Below are 16769 nucleotides of genomic sequence, written 5' to 3' on the forward strand. Positions count from 1 at the left end.
TGCAAGAAAAAAAAAAGGTTTCTCAGCAACAGCAGGACTTTGCAGAACTTGTGTGGTGGGATGCGAAGAGCAGGAGCTGCCAGGATGAGCGCTTTGCAGCGTGTGAATCGGTGGGCTAAAAGCTCACTTCCCATTTGACAGCTGTGGGAGTGCTTTCCTTTCTGCAGATCCCTTTGAAAATTGGATGACATCTTTCCTTCTCACATTGCTTCTCATCCCTAATCCTCCAAACTCCTTTAGGGAGGATAAGAACGAGACGGTTGGCAGAATATCTCTCCTGGAGCTGTGCAGCCCTCAGCTGGCTCTCGGACAACACACAGGGCTGGAGTTGGCCCCGAGCTGCCCCTCACCGGGCTCAGCAGTCCCAGGGCTGAGGGATGGGAGGGGCTCCTGGAAGGTGCAGAGGTTGTTTCAGCTGCTAACACATTGCAAATGCGTTTTGGCACTTGGAGGTTGTGGCTCTGGGGATGCAGCACAGCTCTCCGTCACCACCAGCATGTCAGTGGCTTCTGCAGAAACACTCACAGGTCAGAGGGATTTGAGTGAGAAAGTCTATGGGAAAAAGACTTCTTTCTGCTTTTATACAAAAGGAGTTTAGTAGGAAGAAGCCCAATGAGCTGAGAATTAGCAATTATCTGCTTTTCAGCCAACAATCTCTCCCTTCGGAGAGCCAGCGCTGGCATGTGAGGATTAGACAACAGAATATCATACTGACAGCACCAAACTGTTAATTAGAAAAGCTTTACCCCTTCCTCACTGCAGATCAGCTCCAGGAAAACACACTGAGGGGCGAGGAAGGAGCTTGGCCTCTTCCTCATGGTCTCTTCCATGCTTGCTGGGGGGCCCAAACTGCAGAGCTAGGCACACACCAAGCCCATCACCAAAGGGACTGTACCTGCAGGTACCGGGGTGGTGGAGGCACTGCTGGTATGTAGGGACAGGTTGACAATTGGATTTGGCTATCTCAAGGCTCTGCAGGGTTGTCCTGGTAAAGTGCATGACTTACTGTAAGTGATTGCACAACCCAGTTGTGCAATAAAAGGAAAGCTCAAGTCAAATGTTTTTTCGGAAACAGATCAAGCCGTGGCAATCTGTCAAATTTAAGTTTCCAGGGATCAAATGGTGCTTAAAGGAAAAGACCGACCAAACTGCAGCCTGCACAAAACAACACTTCTCCACACAACCATAGTGCTGAGGGGGAGACAATCCTGCAGGCATTGGCCCCTGAGAGCACACATCACCCCTGGAAGGATGTCAGCCCAGGCAGGGCATTACCCACATCCCCTACACTTAGGTAAAAGCAAACCTCCCATCTTTCTGTCTTGGAGGCTTCATGTGCCACCAGCCAAAGCATCACAAACATCTCCTTTGAAGGATGTTACAGCAATTATCACCTGAAGGAAACAGTGAAGCTAGCAGCAACAGCAGAACAAAGTTGGACTCGTGGGTGAGAACCCCTGCTCTGAGTCTAGGGGGAAAAAAAGAGGCTTATTTCTGACCACGTGATGATGAAAAGCTTTCTGTTCCAAAGACGCACGGTTTTTGCCCGAGAACTGGCTGAAGAGCTCTGGGATTTGTAAGCACTCACTTCCCAGATGTGCTGGAGCACAGCGAGGTTTGAGGCTGCGGAGAGAGCTGCCAACAACTGCTGCTTGCTTTTGTAAACACTGAAAGGAAATCGCTGATAAATCACGACACTGCCACTGTCCATCCATGTAGAGCCAAAGGGCTCGGCGACGGAGTTAGAAAGCGTAATTATCAACCAGCAGTCAATTCATGATCCAAGAGATTGAATTGAAAATGGATTTGTTGTCCTCTCTTCTGTGAGTCTACGGTTCAGCAGTAATACAGGAGAGCCGGTGAAACTTCTCTCTTAGTGGTGCTTCAGTGCTCAGAAGGGGCGTGGTCTGACCACTTCTCTTAAGTTTATACCTCTGTAAAACTGCCCCGGTGGTTGGTTAAATACTAACTGGAAAATATCCTTCATGGCAAGAGATTCACATCCATTGACAAAGGAGTGGATTCAGTTTTGCAAAAGGGGGACTTAACACCACACTGCAATTGCCTATAAAGCATCCCAGATTTCAGAACCGTGCATCAATCTGACACGTAATCAAAGGTGAGAGGCTGGGCGAGATGAACACAGCCAGCGAGGAAGACGTGCTCTGGGGGCAAGGGGAGCATCCCACCATCAGTGGTGAGAAAAGGGGAGAGAATGAAGCCTGAAACACCCAACAGCTGCAGTGCTCTGCTTCCAGCAATTGTGGCAACTGTGATGTCCTAACATGAAGGTAACCAGGCAGCAAAGCCTATTTCTGCTCAACTCACAGGGAGAAGGAAAGAACAGCTCCTGGAACAGCCTGGATGCGTGAGGCCTGGTGAAGATAAGAAGGCAATGCTTTGGAGGCCAAAGCAAGCCATACTTACTCACTTGCTCTAGTTTCCTGTCTGCCTCTGACCTTTTGAGAAATACAACTCAACTAATCCACACGACCTACTTTTAACTCCAAAAACCCCAAAAGGCTATTCCAAGTATGAGATGGATTTCTACATCACACTCCACTTCCAAGCTGTGGCCAGCCTGCAGCTCAGTACAGTCACGTCCATGAGACACACAGCTAGGAATGAACTAACACACAAAGGCCATTTCTACTACAAGTCAATTACTTCCTTTTTAATTCAAAGAAAAGAATGGTATTTTAATAAATACTGCAGAAACATTAACCAAACATACAAAGTGACTTCAACAATTAAAAAAAACCAAACGTAATGAGCGTCCTGTTTTATAACAGTTATAACTTATTTTTTTTTCTCCACAATATTTAAATACAGAAAGCACTTACCAGCTATTTTTGTAATACTGCCCTAAGCGCACTGCTGCATCGGTCAAAAGCTTATTATGGTGGTAACAAACAAAAAGATGTCTTTTTGGAAATAATAGGAATGGATTTCTTTCTTTATCAGATGAAAAAAAACCAAACAGTGCTGGGAACACACCGAGTTGAGTCTGAATGGTGGTAATCCATTACCTTGGCAGAAGTCAACGTGAACACAGCTTCAACACTTCAAAAATGAAGCACTACCTCTGGAAACAATCTGCTTGTTCTCAACAAGCTACAGCCACACCAGTTGGAGCTCACAGCATCCCCCTCCGGAGGAGCCACGACGTCGGTCGGTCAACAGTCACCAACAGTTTTAAAGGCTGATGGACTTAATGTAATAACAGCAATCAGTAAGGAAAAAAAAGAGAACTCAACCAGTTCACCCACGTAACAGTTAAGGACTGCAGGCTGGATAAGTATATATTAGCCTTAAAGACTAAAGGCTGTATCCAGTTTCCACTGGGGTCCCCTTAAGGCGTCACAGCTCTTCAGGCTGCATTTCCTCACAGTGCTTGCCATGAGCAAATGAAGACTGCGGCGAGAGACGGCTGCCCCACATAACAGCACGCCCGTGTCTGATGACAGGGGTAACCCAGCCCTGCTGGCTCACTTGCAGATTTTGGGGTTTTTCCCAACATTACTGCAGAGAACCGTATCACAGAATAGCACTTCGTAATGTTTACAGAGGGCTAGATGTGGGAACCACCAAGCTGGCTCCCCAGCTCTGAGCAGGAGCAGGAGGCTCAGGGCTTCCCCAGATGGGCAGTAAGGCTTAACAAATTGTGTTTTTTTTGTTTCTAAACTAAGGATCCTTTGTCATTGTAGCTCTTAGCACCTTTCATTTGATTTTAGAGCTGAACCTACAGTGAAATACCCATACAGTACACCAGAACTTGAGATCATGTCCACTCTAAATTACAATCACAAAGAGGAACTCAAAGTCAGACTCTCCCACAAGAGGCAGTTTGCCCCCACATCCCAACCAGAACCGTTTAATTCCTGCTGTGAGGGCACCTATCACACTGGGAAACCTCACATGGCCGTCTTCATCACCAACACGCCACGATTCGCTGCCATCACAGAAAGGCAAAGCTTCAAACTTCTCACAGACAGCATTTTCCTCTAGGTGACGTACAGGCCTTGATACACTCTGCATTTTAACGATGAGCTACTAAAAAATTAGATCATATCCTTTGGAAAACCAACTACAGGGTCGTAGGGATAGTTCCTTAACAAGGGTATTAATAATGTCTTCTTTAAAAAAAAACATTAAAGTATTATTTGAATGAAATCAAAGCAGTAGCATCCGGGAATAGAGCATCAATAAAAGAAACAAGCACTGTCAATGACGTCTCTCTTCTTTGCAGTGTTTTTTCCCCTATTCACCCTCTTTTGTTTTTTTTCCAGCACATTCAAATGTTCTCATTTTTGGTGTTTTCTTCCACGTACCATCTCCCGATGCCACCTCATTCAGAGCCATTTCTTCTGCCTGCTCGGTCTACATGCTCAGTTCCTAAGTACAGTCTCACACAACAGGTGAAGAGTCTCCTTTAAAGCACTGGCATAAGCACTCATTAAATACCACGTGGCTGTGCACTTCATTGAGCCTCCACCTCTCCCAAATGCTCTCTTCCTCCTGCTCAAGCAAATCGAGGTCCTTCACATCACCGTGCAACTCTTTGCTTTGTCCTTTCGCAAGTCTGTAGCCACTGTAGAAAGTTCTGGCCTGCCAGGCATGTGTGAAATTCGCTTTGTTGCCCTCTGTGATTTGTTTCGTTTCACATTTTTATTTGTTTTATTCACACACGCCAAGGTGGCAACATGAAAAATGTCTCTGACACTGTTTTCTGACTGTAAGGCTGAGCATTCAATGTACGTAGCTGCTCCAATCTGTTTGGCCATATTTGCACCCTAAGGGAAGAAAGAACACTCAATCACTACCAAGTTTCCAGGAAGCCAAAGCAAACCATACAATTACTTTTCAGCACTGTTTTCCATACACAATGTTTTGTGAAAAACCAAAAGCTAAAGCTCAAGTACGACAGCCAGCAGCTAATTTTGCAAAATAAACAGAGCTTCGCTTCCAAGACGCAGTCAGGCACTCTCTCACAGATAAATACCATTTGAAAGAGAAATGATAACAGCAGAAATCCAGAAGAGCAGCAGTAGGACCCACACAGCAACTTGGTCCCTGCATGTGTGGATCACACACTGTATGGGAACTGTTGAATCACAGCCTGAATCACTGATGGATCACCTGAGGTGATCACTGAGTCAGCCACGGGAGCACAGGTGAAGGCAATGCACCTGTGTGAGCAGAAGGGGTGGAGTCTGACTCCACCTCTCCCAGACCCCGTTTAAGGGCTGACCACCACTGGGGAAGGATCTCTTTCTGAAGATCCCTCCTTTGGAGTTTCCTACTGCAAGCCTAGGACATGGGTGAGCATCTTCCTTTATTTTGATTGTCTCTTTCCATCATGATAATCTTTCTAATGATACCACCTGTAAAATACCTCAACTTCAGTACTATTTGGCATTATTCATTCTGTCAGCCATACACAGACTCACTGAGAAAGGTGCAGAGCTGCCAGCTTCAAGGGTTAAAGCTCCTGTCTCCAGGCTCAGACTCCTTCTACTGAGCCTCACCCTGTCCTGGAGCAGAGCATACAGGGAAAGCCCTCCTCACAACTCTACTAAAGTGATGAAGTTTATGGAAAAGAAAAATAAAAAGCTGTGTGTTTCTGGGCTGGGGAAGAGTTAGATCAACTTGTATCTTGGGAATGGGCAAAAATGAAAAGGCTCCCAGTGGCTATGCAAGCTTCTTTTGCAATTGTAGGTGTACATGAAGACAAAGCGGTCTGCTCTAGAGGCACATACCAGCATCCTCAAGCATCTTGCTGTGCATTTTGTTACAGGAAGACAATATTGCATTGTGTGGAAAAAAACTAAATTGTTTTAACAGGATTTTACTTCTGATGAAGTACTACAGGGAACTCTAAGCTTCCCAGCAAGTTACAACATCCAACCACATTCCTGATGTGCCACTCCTCAAGAACCCACACACCTGAGACACAGGCAGCAGGACACATATCAGGCCAGTCCCTCCTCTGTGCTCCCAGCTGTACTACCCCTGACCCACATCTTCATCATGCATTATTTGCCTTCAAGTGATGCAGCTATTTCCTTATCAATTTTAAGTGGGATTGGTTGATAAAGGACTGTTAGTTGTAGGACCAAGCCCTACACACTGTTTAACACCTCAACTCCTACTCACTTAAACCTATCTTACTTCCTCCAAAGAAACTGTTTGCCAGGTGTAGCTGGCTGGATGCTGGTTGGTATATCAGAGACAGGGTGTCACCATCAACCAAATTCAACCTTCAAACACTTCCTTATGAAGGTAAGAGGAGTTGGGGGAAAACCCCACTAAGCTGTGATGCCATGTTGACTTAGCAAGGCAAGGGAATCTAGAAACCACTTGCATATCCATACCTGAGATGATTTGATCCTTCCCTAGAACTAGCACTGGGAAGCATTGGGTGACTTCAGGCCACCTCTGTGCCCTGGCAACCAGGAGACATCTGAGCAGGCTCAGGCTATGCTTACCTTCTGTGTAAAGTGCAGGTACAGTTGTGCCCATTTGTTAAGTAGGGGCTTCACCATCACATACATTTTCCTCTTTGGTTGTTAAGTAATAGCTTATGGCTTAACCTCTCCTAAGGAGTTGTGACATCAGAAGAGTTGTTAAGTCTTCAATGCCAGGTGACAAAACCAACTGTCAGTAGCTTTTAAATCACTACCTCTGAAAAACCTCAGGCTTGCTGGTTTTATGTACCACTAAAAACAAATATGTATGTGAACTTGTGTATGTCCCAATATGTCAAGAAAAATAGTATGGAAAATTCCAGCTCCAAGGCTGAACAACATGAATATATACAAATGCACACAAGTGGTGTTTTTAAACCCCATCTTCTCCAATGAGGAGAAGGACAATCAGGATTTAAGGACACTTCTGAATTTTTTCTTGCTAGAGTAATAAAAACTGGCATTTAGTTTCCCTGAAAACTGAAATGGAAGGATACTTATTGAATCAAGCAGAGAAAAAAAAAAAGCCAAAATCAGCAGAAGCTGTAACAGCACAACACCCCATGTCGTATTTTAATTAAGATACTCAGTTCATGGCATCTCCACACTTTCAAATTTAACATACTGTAGGAGGCTGCATTATTAGTAATTGCATATTACGAGCTGTTGGTTTGGAAAACCTCAGGCTTTGGATAAGACATCAAAAAGTGCTCCTAATAAAGCTAGAACTACCTATGCAGGTAACATTTTCACTCTCACATCCTGCTGGGCACATCTGAAAACCACTACCGTGTTTCTGCTGCAACACATGAGAGACATGTGAGCAATATGGGGATGTTTATCTCAGATCCTAGCTTCCCCCCATTCTGCCTTCTGCTCTCCTGTGGCCTCATTCTTTCCCTTTTCACCTCAGTGTTTCTGCTCTGCAATGACTGGCTCCAGCCTTCTCACTTCCCAGCAACAGAGAACTGCCACCAAGGATTAAGATGCTTTCTAGATTTGCTGCCACCTCCACACAGAGCTACAAGGTGTTTTGGTTTTTGTTCTTTTTTTTTTTTCCAAATGAGTTTTCAGGCAGTGCAATTTTAATGGGGTCAGATTACATGAAATACTTTTCATAACACTCAACTCATGTGTGTAATGTTCAACTCAAACCTGAAGACAATGATTTTATCACCAGTAAAGGAATGGCATGCACGCCACACCTCTCAGCTACCATTCTGGCTTCTGCAAGCACTGAAAAGTGGTAAGCTTATTTTCAATTCACTTAAAAGACTCTTGGCACCCAATAACGCCACAATCTCAGTGTGCTTGAAGCATGCCCTTATCCCCCACACCCCTAAGCACAAAGAATGACGTGGCACATACCTGGTCATAGGACACGGGTGTCTGCCTGTGATTGGAGAGTTCTACTAGTGTGCTTACATCCGTGCGCAGATCTGACTTGCAACCAACCAAAAGCATTTTCGTGTTGGGACAGAACTCCTGGATTTCACCTTTCCACTGTAAAATTGTAGATGGGTGTTATATTGGAGTAGCTGAATGTTTAAATCCAAAGAAGCAGGGGATACAAGACCGAGTTTAATAAGTCATGACATTTTCCACGGGTATACTCTTACACAACAGCCACATTTACCTTCGAGCTCATTTCTGACAGTGTTAGTTCCTGCCTTATCTGGTCAAGGATAAAATCTTACAATCTCTTACACTCATTAATTCCACTGAGTTAGTAATCGAGACTGTTTACCTATGTGAATACAGCTTTATGTGAACACAGCCTTGCAGAGCAGTAAGCAACCAGCCACAGTGACTGACACAGGAGCCACAGAAAGCTGCTGTCACCGCCTTCAGCAGTCCCCCAAGGCTGAGCTAGAGGCACTGCTTGTATGACCACACTGGCTCATGGCTATCTCCTAACATCCACAACTATACAGATCTGTCACAAGTCGATAAAGGAAGTTGTTCAGACAGAGCTTGTGAAGTCCTTCACTTTTTTTTCTTGCACATCCCCAGCCCCATGCATGGTTACTTTGCAGACACAAGAAAGCAAACAATTCTGCAGCCCAAGCTATTGCTAGGTTTTATGGCATCTTCCAGAGGCATGTGTCACTGGCTCTTTCTAGCTTAAGGCCGAGGAATTATGTAAAGCCATGGCTTAAGGCCAAACACTCTGCAGATGTATTTGAAACTCTCTGACATGGCAAGGTTTCTCAGTCCTACCTGTTAGATGAATGTGATGTTAGGTAATTTCTTGCTGCACCCAATGCCACCCTAAACCATTCACTGGTGTCTAAGGGCTGAGGAATGAGAGTTTGCTTCACCCTTCAGCTTCCATTAGATGCTTTTTGCTTCCAGTTAACATTCACCCCTTTCAAGCCAATGATTTCAAATTCCATCAGTGCAGAGCACAATTTGATTTTCATTCCGTTAAAAGAACTACGAAAACAAATTGAAGTTCCTAACATAGGAAACATCACCACTCTTCAGAGAGTCAGAGACGAGCTACTTATAAACAGTCATCTCTCAAACATTTCTTAACACTTGCCTTTTTTAGCACGCTGTCAAGAGTCTCTGGACGACTGATGTCAAAGCAGATCAAGACCGCATCGGAGTCTGGGTAAGACAGAGGACGGACATTGTCGTAATAAGGAGACCCTGCAGAGAAACAAGAAAACATTATTAGCTTGTGTGTTTCTTTTTCTGCAGTTACTCATTCGGAACATTTAGAAAGATTTCCAATGAAGGACTTTACCTAGCTACCACCTTCTCCTCAGCACTGTATACCCAACACATGAGGTTCAGCTCTTGCCTTTTGCTTCTCACCTACAAAAGCCACAGCCATGGCACACAGCTACGAGGGACAGCACCCTACTGCTTCACCTTCCACCCAAGGCTTGCCATGCCCCTGATAACCAGAGAAAGGAAATCGGGCCAGCCCAAGTTAAGTTGCTGCAGATTAAGGCTGGAACTTGAAGAAAATTGCCCTAAAGCATTTCTTCAAAGCAGATTTTTCAGAGGTTTTTTTTCAGTTAAAAATTCAAAATACATCAGTTTTAAAATACTGAATGCAGATCATAAAGTTCCAAGTGCAGAAAACATGTTTGCTTGTCACAGAAATTGGCAATGTCTAGAAAAACCTGTGCCTAGAATTAAAGCACTTGCTCCAGAACTCCAGCAGGAAAGAACCCAAACCCTGCAGGCAGACCCACGAGTACACTCAGTCTTAATGTCACATTGATTTGTAAACCAATATACGCTCGCAGTAAACGTTTATGTACAGCCAGTAAAACACATTCTGATCGATATGAACAAAAGCTAATCGAGTCATCCGGAGGAACTTAAATAAGCTCAGCATTACATGACACGCATGTTTTACTTCAGGTGCCATGAAGGGATTTGCTGGTTTTCTTGTCATGGTGTGCAGTTACAACAGCATCTGTAGAGTCAAACCTCTTCGTCATGTTGTATCTGGGAGAAAACTTGCCTTCTCTGGAAAGTTCCATTCTCCCAGCCATCCCTGCTTAGCCCTAACTCTGCTGAAGTTTTATTTACAGAGCAGGACACCCTTCTGACATAGAAGGGTACTCCAACATCTACACGGTCAAACAGGATCAGGTGTCAGACTTCAAAACGCACGCTTGCAACTTCATGCACACTTTCTGGTCACATTCTTAATCACATTTTTCTTCTTCCACATCCCTAAAATATAGCACAGGCCGCAGGCAACAAGCACACAGCTTTAAGAGCTAGCAGACATGACTTTGGGGGTTATCGCCTCATTGTATCAGCAGTTCTCCAACTATCTAGAACTAATTGTCAGCAAGGTCTCGGAGGCTGAACAGAGACTTATTAACTGGATTAGAGGAATTCTTCAACTTCCTAACTGACAGACAGCTCCTGCTGTTGCACGGAGCAGGGAATGGTGTGAACGTATCACAGATGACTTCAGTCGGACAGCTCTTCTAGAAGGAAGGAGTCAAGAATCCCAGGAATGTTGCTTTTGAAATGAATGGTAACACATGGGGAATGAAGCATTACCAAACTAGGTAGCAGAAGGTAATTTGTTGAACAAGACTTATTTTATTCAAATGCTCATCTTCATAAACGATGTCAATCTAACAAAGAGGCAGCTGTCAAAAACTGCTCTTCAAAAGGCAGCAAGCAGTCTTCAGCAGCAACTGAATGAGATCTAAGCAAGCCGAGCCAACCAGAGAAGCATTCATCCTGAGCTAAGCTCTGCTCACAGCATCTATCAGTAAGCATCTTCCACTGCAAACTGTCCCACAGCTATCTCCAGCACTGACATTTCCATGCCTCCATCTGAGAGCCCCAGGGCCTGGTTCCCAGCCCCAGGAAAGCTGCAGAGCAGTTATCAGCCAGCAGGACAGCCCTGCAGCATGAATCTGGCCCAAGCACCAGCTCCCCTACAGCCCCATGCCTGCGGGCTGGGCACAGCACCTGCCTGCCCGGCACTCCTCCCCCAGAGCAGGCAAGTAGGGGCAGGAGCTGCTCCCCATCTTCAGGATCCTGAGTGCCTGGCCAAATGGTTGCTGGCTAGAAAGGAGTCTCAAAAAAGCCTCGCCCAGAAACTAATTCCTTACACACATACCTAACTTCTCACTCACCAGTCTTCAAGGACACAACGCACCATATATGTCCATCAGCATGTATTTATGTATACATACAGCCACCACCTTCAGACCAGAGATTCCTTTTACTGTGTCAGCTGGAGCTGCGTTTGTTTTGAGGGTTTTTCTTTTCAGGTTTTCCTTCTGAGCCTCTCACGTTCAAGATGCTGAACTGAGTGTGTGTGTGCTTTTATAAGGCTTGCTCAGATGCGAGCTGGGAGCACCTGACACTTTCTTTTCCTCCGGGTGCTGTGCTGCAGAACGAACTGGAAACGTTTAAAGCCCTCAGACTGCAGCACCAACAAAAGAAGTTTCCCAGCCTCATTGGAGAGCAATAGCTGAACGTTTATTATTGCTCAAAGAAAGAGTGGCTCCGGCCCTCACTGTGCAGGGCTATTCAATCCGGCATTTCATCACCTCACCCAGAAACCCTCCAAACAGAGGAATCTCAGGAATGAGACTCAAGTCTGAACAGACAACTTGAACACAGCCCAATGAGGCTGCTCAGTCCTTTTCAAGTTAAGTCTGCAGATCTGAAACCATGCCAACCCTAGAAAACAGAAGGAGAATGCAAGGCTGCAGCCACCGTAGTTGCGAAAAAAAAACAAGCGTACTTGTGTTTGTGATTCACTCCTTACAAAATAAATCTTTTTTTTGTCAAGGACAACATGAATGATTTATCAGTCCTATCAGGGATTCGCTGATAGCGCTGCAGTTCATCTTGTTTTGTGGTGGAAGTATATTCCAGCTGCAATCCCTGATTTTATCTCTTTGGCAGCTTAAATAATCTAAGCCGAAGTAATTAACGCAGTAAGAACGCTCTACTTTTCCGATCTCACGCTGCATGCAAAGCACAGCATTGTTCAGCTTTTAAAGTGAATCAATCCCCCTCCATCAAGCAGTACAGTTGGCTTTAGGCTACAGAAGTTACCAAAGTTTAGGTTTAAGCACCGCTGTCTTAATGCACGACAAACTCACACAGTTCAAACTGAATGCACACTTCGGTTCTCTGACATCTTAGTGCCACTCTGAGATGCTGGATGAGAGCTGGAGCCTGGCTCAGCCCACATCCCTCCTGCAGAGCTGGACCCGGGCAGCTCCCACCCTCAGCCTGCCTGGGGCTGGAGGGAAACCTTGGGAACAGGCAATGCTCAGCTATTTGCACACCACCAGTGCCCAGGAACAGGCAATATTCCACTATTTGCACAGCCCCGAGCAGTCCGATGGCTGCTCGTCTTTGTTGCTTTCTGGACTCCAGTCAACTGAAAGAACAACAGATGAACAGCCGTGCTCCCACTCCCAGCTCCTCAGGCTTACTAATTATCAGCTACACAGAGAAAGCACCAAATACCGCAGCGGCAGCTCCAAGTGGCTGATTCACTGCTGATGTCTTTCCTCCTTCCTTCTCAATTCACCTTCACCATTCTGGAGAAAATAGATCCTCTCCAAACACACAAATATCACACTATTCATAGCTGGGTGCTGACATTTCTGTACCTCTAACAGAAAACAGCACTGTCAGACAAGTTACCAATTCTACCACTCTCCAAAGCAGAGAAAACTACCAAGGCCAGTTACCCCTACCCTACCACGAAAGAAGCAAACCATGTGGCTCAAAACAGCCAACGTGCAGGTCAACTGGGAGGGAAGGATGCTATTTTGGCATCTCCTTTATACTGCTTACTGCCAGCAAGTCGGGGAAGCAGTACCTCCAATTCCCACATCTTTCCAATTCCTTCAGACAGATGCCTCAACAAAAACACCTTGAAAATTAACCTTAATATGGACCAAATACACTGTGCTCAAACTGCAGGGAAGCTATAACTCAATTTAAAGCTCTGCATATCAACAACCCATATGCCTTTATAATGGAAGAAAGCAAGAAACACCGAGCCGTGCACGTGCTGGACAAAAAACATCTGGCACATAACATGCCCATGAGCCTGAAGAAACTTCTCTCCAACACTGCACACAGCAAAAGGAGCAGAGAGCTGCCAAGCAGCTCAAGACTGCCATAGTGCATTACCACCGAGTGGAATAATTTATGACAGAGATCTATTGCAACCAGACATTCCTGCTTTGAAAAAAGGGGTTGGTAGTCCAAAAACCAATTGAAATTCAAGTTGGCAAGTATTTCCCTTAATGCTGCGGCTAATTTAAATCCTTATGACTTGCAGAACTAGACTGTACCAGAAAATATTTGAATAATGAATCTTCCCATTCCGCTCTTGAGTGTTTTGTCCCAAATCTCTACAAGGATACTCAAGATACAACAAAAACTTCCTAATAAATGTACAGCTACCTTGGAAAGTTCAATTGTGCGATGCTCCACATTTTGCACTTAAGATTCCTCCTGTAATAAGCACATAAGGGATTTTTTTAATGGGCAAACCAAAATCTTGGCAGCGAGGCCCGTTGTTACTTTAACACAAGGCTGCTGAACACTGATAAAGTCATCCCAAAATATTTGCAGAATCCTGTGATCAAGCCCAACTCAACCGCATTTGTTTTTTTACCCTTTGCTGACACAAAATAGAAGAATAAAAGCCATGACATGGGCCACAACCTGTCCCCCTGCCTCACGCTGCAATGGGCACTGTCTGCCATTAGCATACAGCAGCTACAAGTCATGTTTTGATGTTAACTACATCTGGGACTCCTTTAAAGTCATTAAGGCGTTTATTATAATTCAGCAGAGGGCTAGGACAAAGACTTGTAAAGAATTAAATTACCAAGAACTTAAGATAATGCTGCAACAGTATCTTATCTCCTTACATCTCTTATCTGGTGATGTGATTTTGCGTTGGGATGATGGGCTCTGTCTTCCCACAGTCAGAAGGAAGAGCTGTTTACAAAGACTTCAGCCGCAGAATCCCACAACCAGGGAGCATCTATGAGCCTGAGCATCATATCCCTCAACCATTTCCTCTTTGGTTTGAGATTGCAGAGAAGTTAGCCACTTGTTCTGAAGCTCCTGACTGCCTGTTTGTTCCAGGATGGGCCTGAAAGCATGACGTGCACGCATCGGGGTGGCAGGTGCTTCTTCCAGCATTGCCATCTTTTGAAGTGCTACAGGATGCTTCATCACACGGGTGTCACCAGCCTTTGACATACAGGTTCCAGCCCTTTGCAAGTCCAACAGCCTACAGGTTGTATTTTAATAACTAAAGATAGAAATTTCCAGAAAAACTTTGCCCACTATTAAGCATTAATAAGGCCTCACTCCACAGTTTGTTACCGTCAGCTTAGTCATCAGGATGAAAGCTCAAGCCAGACACACTCAAAAAGCATGAAAGTCTTTCTTGGCAGAAGATAAATCTGTTTGGAACTATGCTGATAGTGAACGTGGGCATGGAGAGTGCCTATTCCCAGTAATCATGCTGCAAGCCTTCAAAATCATTTCCTGAACAGCAAGGGGAAAGGCAACTCACAGTCCACATTCCTTTTCTGTAAAGGGATTAAAATCTCCTTTTCCTGTAAGAGGAGTGATTTCTTATTTAGATGGAACCAAAGTGTCCAGTTTCAACATAACCAAATCCTGCCTGGAGGGGAGAGGGCTTTTGCATGCTCCCAAGTCTTTCCAGCTTTTTCTTTTCACTCCTTTCCACAGAGGGAATGTTGCTCAGTGTCTGTTAATGGCTTGTTGTGCCACTCGGCCCTGAGAGCTTGTGTGCTCATCTCCTGATACTAACAGTAAAGGACAGGTCCTCTGCACCTCCTGAGGGCCAAGGATGCCCTCTGCCCCCAGCCTTCAGCAAGGGCTGGAAAATTTGCTACGTTTTGTAAAAAAGAGACACTAAGGAACTCAAATATCAGCAGACTTAATTCACTACGAGCATCCATAAGCATCCCTTTGCTGAGGCCAGGGCTCAGAGCAGCACAGGGTCAAGCCAACGCAGACACCACCATCCTATCCGCCTTCCTCTGAGCACCGATAGAGCTTCGTCCACACTCTTCCCTCTCCAAAGTCTGTTCACACATCGCAGCCGGGGCTCCCCGGGCTCAGCATCCCTAGGGACGGGGACAGCTCAGCCCCGCTTCCCCCCGCGCTGCGGGGCGGGCTCGGCCCGGCTCCTCCCCGCCCGCCCTGGGTGGGCTCCCGGCTCCTTCCCGCTCGGCAGACGCGTGTTCAGCCCCGCACACCCGACCCATCCCAACCCCTTCCCCGCCGCTCTCGGCTCTCACCGGAGGTGTCCCACAGGCTGAGCTCGATGCGCTGCGTGTCGATCTCGAAGCTGGCCGTGTAGTTCTCGAAGACGGTGGGGACGTAGCTCTGCGGGAAGAGACAGAGCTCAGAGCGGTCAGCCCCGCAGCCCCAGCCTGGCCCACTCTCCCCCCCCCCCCCCTCCTCCAGCCCGGCCCGAGCCCCGGCGCACCTCGGGGAAGCAGTCCTTGGCGAAAACGTGGAGCAGCGCGGTCTTGCCGCACTGGCTGTCCCCCACCACCACGATCTTGCACTTCACGTTCTGGTTAGGATCCATCACCGCCTTGCTCGATAACTTCTGGCTCGCTCTTCTTTCCTTCATTGATCTCCTCTTAGTATCCCGCAAAATCACAGAACGGACCCGACAGCAGAGAAACGAAACGAATACATAGAACGAACAAACCCCAATGGAAGTAGCAGAGCCGCGGGATGGGACGCGACCCACTCCTCCCGCCCGCCGGTCCCGCGCAGACTGCTTTGTCCCCCCGCCGCCCGCCTTTATTTATAGCCTCGCCCCCGCCAATCACCGCCCGCCGGCGGCGTGGCCACGCCCCCCCGCCGCGCTTTCTGCCGGAGCAGAGCGCCCCCTTGGGGAGCGGCGCGACCCGGCGCTGTGAGGGAGAGGGCGGGCGGGGCGGTGTGAAGGCGGGGGGTTATGCGCGGCTCCTAAGGACGTCGTGGCTTTGTGGGGTGAATAATACCCAATCCGTGCCACAAAACGACCCCGTACCATGTCTGGGATGAAACATGAGAAACTCATAACGTGTGACATCCTGAGAGACCTAGGCAGGCTCAAGCAGTTGGCTCAGGGGAACTTCACGAGGTTCACGACATCCAAGTGCGAGGTTTTGCACTTGGGTCATGACAAACCCTGCTATCTGTACAAGCTGAGAGATGTAAGGACGGAGCACAGCCCTGCCATGAAGACTTAGGGGTACTGATGGATGTGAGCCAACCCTGTGCCCTTGCATCCAAAAACGCCAACAGTATTTTGTACCAAAATAAGCATGGTCAGCACTTTGAGGGCGGTGATCCTGCTCCTCTACTCTGAGCTGGTGAGACCTCACGTGGAGTACAATGTCCAAATGTGAAGCTGTCAGTACGAGAGAGACATAAATATATGTTACAGTGCATCCAGAGGAGGGCCACAAAAATGATCCAAGAGGCGTACAACACTATCAGTATCTAAACAAGGGCTATAAGATAGAAGGGGACCGACTCTTCAGCAGGGCCTGTTGTGATAGGACAAAGAGAAGTGGTTTCAACCTAAAAGAGGGAAGATTTAGACTGGACGTAAGAAAAAAGTTTTTTGCAATAAGGGTAGTGAATCACTGGAAGAGGATAATCAGAGAGGTGGTGGGTACCCCATCTCCCTGGACATCTGAGGTTGGACTGGATAGGACTCTGAGTAACCTAATCCAGCTGCAGATGTCCCTGTGCATTGTAGGGGAGTTGGACTAGGTGAACCTT

General features: G+C 46.5%; 1 protein-coding gene across 1 annotated transcript; it reads right to left on the bottom strand.

Moving 5' to 3' along the window:
* Nucleotides 1-2652: 2652 nt before the first annotated feature.
* RND3 (Rho family GTPase 3) lies at nt 2653-15757 on the bottom strand. The gene is made up of 5 exons (XM_065751387.1): nt 15472-15757; nt 15281-15368; nt 9013-9122; nt 7836-7970; nt 2653-4793 (listed from the first exon to the last, which is right to left on the bottom strand). The coding sequence occupies exons 1-5, from the start codon at nt 15619-15621 to the stop codon at nt 4542-4544; spliced, it is 735 nt and encodes a 244-aa protein (XP_065607459.1). The 5' UTR covers nt 15622-15757; the 3' UTR covers nt 2653-4541.
* Between the last annotated feature and the right edge of the window lie 1012 nt (nt 15758-16769).

This window comes from Cyrtonyx montezumae, unplaced genomic scaffold (genome assembly GCF_038088225.1).
Source record: "Cyrtonyx montezumae isolate F1298 unplaced genomic scaffold, pur_monq_1.0 scaffold_7, whole genome shotgun sequence".
Classification (NCBI taxonomy): domain Eukaryota; kingdom Metazoa; phylum Chordata; class Aves; order Galliformes; family Odontophoridae; genus Cyrtonyx; species Cyrtonyx montezumae.